The 11,361-nt window shown below is 39.3% G+C and overlaps 1 protein-coding gene across 1 annotated transcript in view; it reads right to left on the bottom strand.

The window, feature by feature from the left end:
* Nucleotides 1-2,989: 2,989 nt before the first annotated feature.
* The window catches only part of LOC116984387 (doublecortin domain-containing protein 1-like), a 156,812-nt gene continuing 148,440 nt past the window's right edge, over nt 2,990-11,361 (bottom strand). The window contains exons 16-18 of the mRNA XM_033038544.1: nt 11,177-11,323; nt 7,496-7,617; nt 2,990-3,080 (exon numbers count right to left, since the gene is read on the bottom strand). Of these exons, the coding sequence (XP_032894435.1) occupies nt 2,990-3,080; nt 7,496-7,617; nt 11,177-11,323 (360 nt within the window). The remainder of the gene's footprint in view (nt 3,081-7,495; nt 7,618-11,176; nt 11,324-11,361) is intronic.

Genomic DNA, 11,361 nt, shown 5'->3' with positions numbered 1-11,361 from the left:
ATCTCCGTCTGAAATTATTCTGAAATTAAGCCACCTACCTGTAGTTCTAGACACCTCCATTAGAGAAAAACATCCTCTCAGTATCCATCCTGTCAAACTTCTTCAGAAATGTGTCTTTCAAGAGAACCACACTTCATGCTTCTATACTATAATGAATGTCAGCCTACTCTATTATACAGTATATGTAAATTCCCTTCATCTGAGGAATCAACCTAGTGAAACCTTTTTGCACTGCCTCCATTGCAAGCAAATCTTTCCACAGATATGGAAAACAAAACTGGATCCAGGTGCAGTTTCACCAAGGCGTGCTGGATCTCCTGGTTATTAACTGGTTTAACTCCCCTTTCCATTCCCATAACGACCTTTCTGTTCTATACTTCCTCCATTGCCAGAGAGAGGCTACAAGCTTGAGGAGTAGCATTACTTGTCTAGCTTACAACCCAACAGTATGAAGATATTTTTTCTCCAAATGGGTCTATGATACTGTGGCCATTACGGAAATATGGTTGCAAGAGAGATATGACTGGCAGCTCAATAGTCTGGGGTTTCGATGTTTCAGACATGATGGAGAGGGAGGCAAAAAGGTGGAGGAGATGCACTACTAATCAGGGAAACAGTCACAATGGTACTCAGAGATGACATATTGGAGGGTTCATCTGCTGAGGCGATAAGGGTAGAGCTTAGAAATAAGAAAGCTGCAAGCACTTCAATGAGTGTTTTACAGACCCCCCAACAGCAAGAGGGAGAAAGAGAAACAGATATATAGACTGATTATCATAAAAATGCTAAAGCAACAGGGTTGTCTTATTGGGTGGCTTTCACTTCCCCAATATCGACAAGGACTTGCTCAGCGCCAAAACCTTAGATGGGGCAGAATTTGTTAGGTGTATCCAAGAGAGCTTCTTGAAATAGTATGTGGATAGTCCAAACTGCAGAAGGGAACATACAGGATCTTGCGTTGGGAAAAAATCCTGGCCATGGGACTGCTGATACCATGAAAGAGAATTTTGGGGATAGTGATCACAATTCCGTAAGTTTTAACATTGTTTGTAATAGGGAAAATCCTGGATCTTACAGGAAGGTCCTAAATTATCAAGGCAAAGTACAACTTTATTAAGCAGGATCTTCGGAGGGTACACTGGGAGCAGTTGTTATTGGGTAAGTCCACATCTGACATGTGGAAGTTGTTTAAAGGCCAATTGATTGCTGAGTTCCTCCAACACTTTGTATTTTGCTCAATATTTCAGCATCGGCAGTTTCTTGTGTCCCCTGACTTGCATGCATTACTGAATTTCCTATCAGCAAAGCCCAAAGCTGCAATAGTGCTTTAAATGCTTGAATGTATGCGTAATGCATTGTATCTTAACTGTAATTCTTGCTACATATTTAAAATTTGCAATCGGCCACCACAGGACAAAAAACGAATGAAAATCTCCACAGCAAGATGACATGCCTTTTTCACACATGCTGTAATTACCACCATAAAGGCTGATACTGCTGGAAATACTCAGTAGTGAAACAGCATAAATGAGCATACAGAATCAGATTCAATACTGCAGGTCGGCAGTCAAAAATACATGAAAAAATTACTGACCTGGAAAAAAAAAAACTCTTTCCTTCTCCACGTTACCTAACCTGCTGAATGTTTTTGACATTTTTATCTTTATTTCACTTTTCTACAGAATATCTTTTCTTTTATTTTATCTTTCTATCTTTATTACCTAAATATCTTTTCTACGGAAAAGCTTTTATTCAAAATCATCATACGTTCATCTTCATTTCAGCTCCTGTTTATATTTTACGAAGTATTATTTTTCGTAACCCACAGCTGAATCCACAACAAAGGATATACTTCACACAGCTGAATTTACAATAAAGAGCACTCGATCTTGCACTATGATCTTACATACAATTTGACTCTTTCCTAAAACTAATTTCTTCTTCAAAGTTCTGCGCCTCACTTGGCTGTTCATGGAGCAGGACTCAAAACATACCTGGTGCACTGACTGCCCCATTTCTGACCTCCTTCTCAGTTCACCAAGATATGTGAGGACCATTTCAGGATAGGCCTGTAGGGGTGCAAACAAAATAAGCTGAAAGGAGCAGCGGAAATGTATCACATTTGTGGAATTAATGCGTGGCACAACATAGAAATGAATATACTTGCACAAGACTGGATTTTAAATTTTTTTTTAAGCAAACCTTGGCTGCAGAATTTGCTTTTAGGATGAAATAACTGGTGTCTTTTTAACCTTGCACAATTTCAGAAACTCCTTGGATAAAATAGGTTTAAAGGGATATGGACCAAACGCAGGCAGGTGACACTAGTGGTGTAGATGGGGCATGTTGGTTGTCCTGGATAAGTTGAGCCGAAGGGTCTGTTTCCACATTGTATGACTCTCTGACTCTAAATGTTTAATTTCCAATTGAGCCGATAGCACTGAGACAGCAAGCTATTTGTACCATGCTCCATAAACAGTCAATTATATTGTTTTTGTGATCTTGATTGGTAGGTAAATGCTAGTCAAACAACCATGAAAACTCCCCTAATCTCTGATTAGTGTTATGGGATCGTCATCTTCCAGTTTCAAGAGTAAACAAAGCATTGATTTAAAATCTCAATGTCATCTCCAGCAATGGAGCAATCCAAAGTATTGCACTGAAGTAATCAGCCAGGTTAACATGTTTAAATCTTGCTGCAGAATTTGAGCTAACTGTACAAGGCAACAGGGCTACCAATGGGGCACATTTTAACAAGAGATCGACTTTTATTCAGTGTATAATAGAACATTCTTTGCTTCACTTCATCTTTTACCATGAAGAGCAGCCAGCAAGTTTTGGGCTTTTATTTCTGTTAGAATCATGATCTCACCAGCACTTTGGCAAGAGCGATGCTGGCAGCTCAACACTATTTGATGAAGGCAGCAAGCTTGCCCTGTGAGAAAATTTGGAAGCAAGATCTACTATGGTGGTCAGATCATTCAATGATTTACTTCAATGCAACAAACAAAACACCAACCATTGAGTTAATGTTACCAGCTGGATTAAACGTCCACTGTTGTTGCGGACTCTGCTTCATTCTGTGGGGAGAAAAGAAAGAGAACGCAGGGATGAGAATCTGCTATGTAATGGTGTTCATCTGGCCATGGGAGTGCTAGCAAACAAAATGTTAGGAGTAAAAATATAATAGCTATTTATGAAATAGAAGGGCAAAAATGTATCTTGGGCAGTAACAGAGCAGGTACTTCAGTAAAATCCTGATATACAATTCTATTAACCTTAATGGAACTGGATATTCCAATTATAGACACAAAATGATGGAGTAACTCAGTGGGTCAGGCAGCATCTCTGGAGAAAAGGAATAGGTGACATTTCAGTTTGAGACCCTTCTTCAGACTGAGAGTCAGGGGAGTGGGAAACTAGATAAGGTACAAAGAACAAAATCTTTTGGAATAAATCATTTGGAATATTCCAATTGTCTATTGGTTTCCTCTCTTTAATGTTTTCCTTTTCCCAATAAATCTCAGAATTTGCTGTTGGAAAATATCACAACAGCTGTCCGACTCTTGTACAAAGCCAACACATTCCTCAATGTCTGATATAGAAAGGAACTAGGCAGCCCAAACCAGTTTAGTCTAGGTGCTACCCACTATGAAATTGATGATATAGAGCAACAAGCCATTGACTGGAACGGCACATGGAGAAGAAGGCTGGCCACTAATCATGGCTTCTCAGGCCAATTAAGGATTGGTTAAATGTGTGGCTTTTTATCAACGTCACCACAGCTCAAGAATAAACGAGAAAATAAATCACGGCCAACTACACAGTAGAAAATCCTGTGGCAGTGATTTCATTCAAACACTCTTCAATCACACCAGATTCCTTTTAGTATTTTAAGCTACAATTTTAAGAGTTATTACCTGATTTATTTGAACATATTTAAAAATGAATGAGCTAACAACATCTCCATTAAAGTGTTATATGTTAAGAACATTTTTGTGACATTGTCAAAATCAATTTCCACATTATGAATCTAAACCTACTGGACTGAAACTGCATTATGCAATCTTCACAACAAACATAATAATGGAGAGGGAGGGAAAGAAAATCTCCATGGCACTTATGCTAAGTTGGACTCCAGAGCTATCCAAGAGCTGTATTAACAGTAGAGTAGCAGCAGGCTTTTGGCAAATAAGAACAAAGTGGCTTGTACATTCTGTCGCATATACTAGTTAAAATATGCTCATTCATTTCCAGATTATATATATTTAAAATAATATTCAGCCTAAGGTGTAATTGTAAAACAGTTCTTGCTGCCTTTCTTTATGTGAACTCTTATAGCCAGAGAAGATTGCTAAGAAAACAGATGTTTACAAATGAGGAAATACAGCACTCAAAGGTTAATAAAAGCTTCAAAGCATACGACCTGTGTGTTTGGTGTAAGTGGATGTTAACCCAATGATGTTATGGGAATATGGTCACAGCATAAATAAGAAAGTTATAGATACATGTAATCAGATTACTGTAATAATCATGGGAATTATCTAGATATAGATTAGACATATTAAATTGGTATTAATAATATTAACAATTAATTTTTGAAACACATATGGGACTGATTTCTAAATCACTATGCTGAGGGGGTCTGCCTAGGGAAGAGAATATTTTAAATATAGTATCGTGTAACAGGAAAGAGCTAATTAATAATCCAGTTACAAAATGGTGCCTAGGAAGGATGACCACAATGTTAAGAATATTAATATTAATAGTATAGAATGAGCTGCCGGAGGAGGTAATTGGGGCCGGTGCTATCGCAATGTTTAAGAAACATTTAGCAGGTACATAGATAGGGTAGGTTTAGAGGGATATGGGCGAAAAACAGGCAGGTGGGACTAGTGCAGATGGGATATGTTGGTCAACATGGGAAAGTTGGGCCAAAGGGCCTGTTTCCACGCTGTATGTCTCTATGACTTTATTACATTCATTTCAAAAGAGGCGTGGTTCAATCTGACATCAAACTTGTCAATTCAATTTGTATCAAAATTGTTCAATTTAATTCAATTAAAATTCAATGTGTATCAAAAAAGCAAGATTTCCAGCAAGATTCTAGAAATCTGAAATATGTCCAATATACTAAGTAATTGACCTAAAGGGTCTCGACCCGAAACGTCACCCATTCCTTCTCTCCAGAGATGCTGCCTGTCCCGCTGAGTTACTCCAGCTTTTTGTGTCTATCTTTGGTTTAAACCAGCATCTGCAGTTCCTTCCTACACAATTGACCTAAAATGTAAACTCAGATTTTTTCACCATAGTTACTACCTGGCCTGCTGAATTATTCAAGCATATTCTATTTTTATTACCACAAATCACCAAAAATGAATTTCTAAATAGTTAATGCGATGAGGGTCAATTCACTGTTTCAAGATTGATAAAAAATAAAACTGAAAATGCAATATAAATTAACGTTAAAAAATAACTTGTGTTTTCTTACCTCCTTAATGAAGGTCAGATAAATGAGTCTGCACTAGATTTAGTCATGGTGTCATACAGCATGGAAACAGGCCCTACGGTCCTTGCCGATCAAGATGCCCTATCTAAGCCTATCCTGTTTGTCTGCATTTGGTCTACACCCTTCTAAACCTTTCATATACATGTATCTGTTCAAGTGTTTGTTATTGTATCTGTTTCAACTGTATGCAAACAAAAAGTATTTCACTGTACATATGATAATAAAGAACCATTGACCTCATTCCATAATTAAAATAAACGGAATAACCAGATAACCAGTATATTTGGTCCAATAGTTGAGGGAAAAAGCAAGAATGAGCCCATTGAACAGGGATGATATTCGTAGTGATGACATTAGTTCAGCCTTTTTAATCATAGAATCCTGTAAAATTTAGGACACACAAGGAAACTATTTAACCCAACGTGCTTGCATGTCCAAACAAAATGATCCAGCAATAATCCACCTTCTAGATTAAAACTTCTGTTACCTGCTCAGGCAGTGAGTTCCAAACCATGACCACCATCTGAGTGAAAACATATTTTCACTATCCAGCTTTAATCCCTCTGCTAACTGCTTTAAATCTATGCATCCTGATTTCCTTCCCCCAAACCTCTGGAATGGGTTTTGTGGATGGGAGAGCACAAGAAAATTGATTGGATAAGCCTTGAGGAAAATAAGGAACTACAGATGCTGGTTTGCAAAACAAAAAGACACAAAGTGCTGGAGTAACTCTGCGCGTCAAGCAGCATCCCTGTTGAGCATGGATATGTAACGTTTCAGGACCTTTCTTCAGAATCAGGTGCCATTTCCGGTCGGGACCCTTCAGAGAAGCTGGTTTACACAAAAGGACACAAAGTGCTGGAGTAACTCAGCAGGTCAGTCAGCATCTCTGGAAAACATGGATAGGTGCCATTTCAGGTCATACCTGAAACATCACCTATCAATGTTCTCCATAGATGCTGCCTGATCCAATGTGATACTTTAGCACTTTGTGTCCTTTTTTGGATAAGCCATTTTCTTGCTGAGTTGCAAAAATGGCTTGTGGGGCTGATTGACATGTTCTTGCCTCTGTTTGTTATAGTCTTTAAGTTCTTCCTATTGAATCCATCCATGCACTAATAATTTTACACCTCATTTAAGTAACCCACCAGCCTCCTCTATTCCAGAAAAAATAACATTAGCCTGTTCAATCTTTCCCCCCAAGTTAAACTTTCCCTGATCCGACCTTCTTCCAAGTGAATTAAACTAAGAATTGTACCTTGAAGACGCAAAAGCTCCACAGGAAGAGTGAACCAACTGTGGCTAACAAGAAAAATTAAAGGTTGTATTACATCAAAGTGAAAGGCTTATAATGTTGTTAAAAAAAGGCCTGAGGTTTTGGAAGGTTTCATAATTTCAAAAAGGGACCAACAAAGGGAATACAGAATACCAGAATAAGATAGTAAGGAAAAGTAAAAACCTGTAAATGTGTAAAAAAAAAGAATATCAAAAGTTTGGTGGGTGCTTGAAACACGTTGCTAGGGAGGATGGTGGTGGCTGATATAAGGCTTTTAGATAGGTGGAACTTGACTATGCAGGGTATGGAGGGATATGGATCACGTGCAGACAGATGAAAGTAGTTTCTCTTGACATCATGTTCGGCAAGGACATTGTGAGCCAAAGGGCCTGTTCCTGTGCTGAGCTATTGGAGGAAGGGACTGCTGATGCTGATTTAAACCAAAGATAGACACAAAAATGCTGGAGTAACTCAGTAGAACAGGCAACATCTCTGGATAGAAGGAATGGGTGACATTTCAGGTCGAGGCCCTTCTTCACCCGAAACATCACCCATTCCTTCCATCCAGAGATGCTGCCTGTTCCGCTGACTTACTCCAGCATTTTGTGTCTATCCGTGCTATTCTATGTTCTATTGTACGTTCTATTTAAATTATACTGAATGCGTGTCTATCACAAGTTTAAAAACAATTCGATGTAAAAGTTCTGTACCTTTTCTGCACAACTAATGTGTATCCCTTCAAATTCAGACAGTCGTCATTCTTCAAGATGATTTGTTGGTCACTAACAGCGAGGCAAAGTTGAGGGTGAGCACGACACAAGATCATTCCAGCCTTGGTATCCATTCCGTAAAAGGGAAGAAGCACATGAGACAAAAGAAGAAAATGTTTTGGTGTGGTTATTACATTTGAATAAGTGAGAGCATGGCTATTCACAACAATGAAACACCAAATTCCATTAAAGAGATCTTGTGTCCCCTTTGTAGCCAGTGACCTTCGGTATAGTGATGCAACATGTGTCTGTCCCTAGAAGTCAGAGGGCAAATTGCCGAAGTAAAACACAAAAACACAACGCACAGCACAGGGGAATTCAGTGGGTCAAGCAGCATCTGTGGAAGAAATGAACAGGTGACGTTTCTGATTGGGACTCTTCTTCAGTCCTGTCCCGAAACATGGTCTGTCCATTCCCACACAGATTTCCTCCACATATGTGAGTTCCTCCAGTACTTTGTATTTTGCTCAAAATTCCAGCATCTGCAGTTCCTTGTGTCTCAAATTAAAACACAAAGTGCTTTCCCATCTGATCCTATTTCAGCTACTCAAGATTTACTTTCTTAATACTCTTACAAAATGTTACATGTTACAAAATGTTACATGTTACAAAATAAAGCTGCAGCAAGTAAGAGTTTCATTGTTCCAATCCAGTATATCTGACAATTAAACACGCTTGACTCTGGAAAAATATAGCACCCATACTTTGTTTAGTTTAGTTTATTGTCATGTGTATCGTGCATGGGCAGAAATCCTGGGGGGGGGACACACGTCCCACCCATGCTTTGAGGTGGGGGACAATCCCCCCCATGTTTTGCAACCCGGACTTTATCAGACGCTTTCTAAGGGCTGAATCGGCCCATTCGCAGGGCCTTTCAGCGCCCGGCGTGGCTTAAAATCAAACTACAGCATCGAGGCGATCGAGGTTCCCGATGTTGAAGCCCCCGCCGGCCGATGAAAGACCCCGCGAACGGGCCGATTCAAGCCCTCGCGAACAGGCCGATTCAACCCCAATGATTCGGGGCGGACGAAGCTGCTGTCGCTGGAGTTCGGAGTCAGTCACCAACCAGGTCAGCTTCCAATGTTACCATCCACAGGGCTCACGGCCGAAACTTTGCGTGTGTGCGTGTGCGTGCATGCGTGTGTGTGTGTGTGTACGCATGCGCGCGCGCAACCGCCAAGATATTGTGTTCCCCCCATGTTTTGATAGCGATTTCCGTGCCTGGTACCGAGGTACAGTGAAAAGCTTTTTGTTGCATGCTAATCAGTCTGGGGAAGATTGTACATGATTACAATCGAGATGTCCACAGTGTACAGATACACGATAAAGAGAATAATGTTTAATGCAAGATAGAGTCCAGTAAAGTCCCGAGAATCTCTAATCTAATCTCTAACTAAAGAGAGCTCAGGACCACTCTTTAGTTGTTGATAGGATGGTTCAGTTGCCTGATAACAGCAGGGAATAAACTGTCTCTGAATCTGTATCCCAATAACTAATCTACGACATATGTCAGCAATGGCTTCAAATGATTCTTCCACCTAAACTAATATAAGTAACTAGAAAGTAGATCATACGGTGCTGTGTACTTCAGTGTTTAATAATGAAGACACACACACTTTCAAATGGCACCAAAACCTGGTGCCTCTTGCATGCAGTCTCAGTGGACTATTTCTGTACACTTTGCTAATTGAGGATTGTGCTTACATACAGTATGGAAATACTTTACGGTTTGCAAAAACAGAATTTCACTGTGTGCTTGCACATTGACAATAACGCACCACTGAACCATTGCACATATCATGTAGTAAAACACAACAATTACTATTTCCAGACCAATTTGTATCTCTGTATAAATTCAACTAGGCATGATGCTATGTTTGACATGATTTTTCCATCTGATGCTCATCAAAATTTCATTACTCCTGACACAATACTTTTAAAGCATTGATGAGGGATTAAATGAGGCTAAGAGTGATCATATATATATTTCATGGAGTAAAACACAATAATTACCATTTCTAGGTCATTTTGTTCAACAATGTAAATTTAACCTGTTCTACTGCAACCCAGTTATCCAACTGGGACCCCATTAAGATAAGTCTTATGTTTATTTCTTTACCTTTCATTTCCGACCTTACCAAAAGTGCCTCCACCCTTCAGCCCCCAATAGTTGCAGCTTCATTGTTGTTGCAACCCTCCAGCACACACATTACAACACAATGGAATTCCTAGGTTTCATTCTTTAAATGAGAATCTTTTCATTTTTCCACATCTTTTAATCACTATGACCTCTGGTGAAATATGATGCCGTAAGCATTTGGAGTTTACTGTTTATTGGGGCAGTTGCAGTCTTGGCCTTGGTTATCAGCTGAATTAAACAAACAAAAGGATGGTACAGTGATGCAACCTCAGTTCCACCCTGATCTTGGGGGTCTTGTCCGTGTGGAGTTTTCACATTCTCTCTGAGACTGCATGAGTTTCCTCTGGTCTCCTCACATATCCAGTAGATATGCGGATTTGAAAATTAATTGGCCTCTTTAAATTGCCCCTTGTGTGCAGGGAATAGATACTATAATGGGATGACATATGACTAGTGTGACCAAGTTGGCGGGGACTAGGTACGCCAAAGGCCTGTTTCTCAGCCCTATCTTTCAATCGATCAATCAAACTCATCACATCATACTCCAAATTCGATCTTTTCTGAAATAAATATTTCTATTATGTGGTATTTACTCTATATTTTATAAAGGACATAGTCATTCAGCCCATCAAGTTTATACCAGTTCTCAAGACAATCCAATCAATCTCCACTTATTTTCTGTATCCTATTCTCTCTCACGCGTCCATTGTCCATCCCAATTCTTTTACGACACACCAACAATTCACAGAACATAGAAAATTAGAACAGTACAGCAGAAGAATCGTCCTTCCAGCCCAATACGTCCGTGCCGAATATCATGCCAAGTTAATCTCCTTGCATGCATGTGATCCACATCCCAATGTTTCCTGCATATCAATGTGCCTATCCAAAAGCATCTTAAATGCTAAATTGTATTTGTTCTTCACTACCACCCCTGGCCATGTAATCCAGTCACCCATCGTTCTCTGTGTAAAAAGCTTGGCGCACACATCTCGTCTAAACTTTATCCCTTTCACCTTAAAACGATGCCATCTAGTCTTTGATATTTCCACCCTAGAAAGAAGGTTCTGACTGTCCTTTCCTCTGACTGCCTCTCATAATTACCACTTCTACCATCATCCTCTAATGCTCCTGAGAAACCAATCCAAGTATGTCCAACCACTGCTTACAGCTAAACTATAATCTAGGGAGCATTCTAAAGCTCTTCTACACCCTCTCCAAAGTCTTCATATCTTTCCTGTAATGGGGCAACCAGAACCTCACACAACACTCCCAAATCAGAAATAATTATTTGATAGATCACAATCAGTGAACTATGTATTCTTAACATTTCTTTTTCATGACAATCTTCAACTGAATCATGTTCTGTTTCCAACCTTCCCGTCGCCTGAAGAAATGTTTGCTAATATTGTGACTTATGTCAATCTTTTTTCAACTTGGACCTAATTAATCTGATATCAAGTATTTGATTAGTTCATTACCTTTGCGATAACCCAAATGTGGGATGAAAACCATTTTGACACTCCCATTGAAGTCTTGGATTTCTTTTCTTCCACTGTAATAGAAGTAGTATTCTCATTCCTGTTTTCCACAGTGATCGAAGGATATATGACTAGTTGGGTGTCTTTCTATTTGCAAAGCATAAAAGAAAAAATTAACCTGACAG

The sequence above is a fragment of the Amblyraja radiata genome, chromosome 20, assembly GCF_010909765.2.
Source record: "Amblyraja radiata isolate CabotCenter1 chromosome 20, sAmbRad1.1.pri, whole genome shotgun sequence".
NCBI lineage: Eukaryota > Metazoa > Chordata > Chondrichthyes > Rajiformes > Rajidae > Amblyraja > Amblyraja radiata.
The sequence above is the reverse complement of the archived record's forward strand: the minus strand, read 5'-3'. Positions and strand labels throughout refer to the sequence as shown.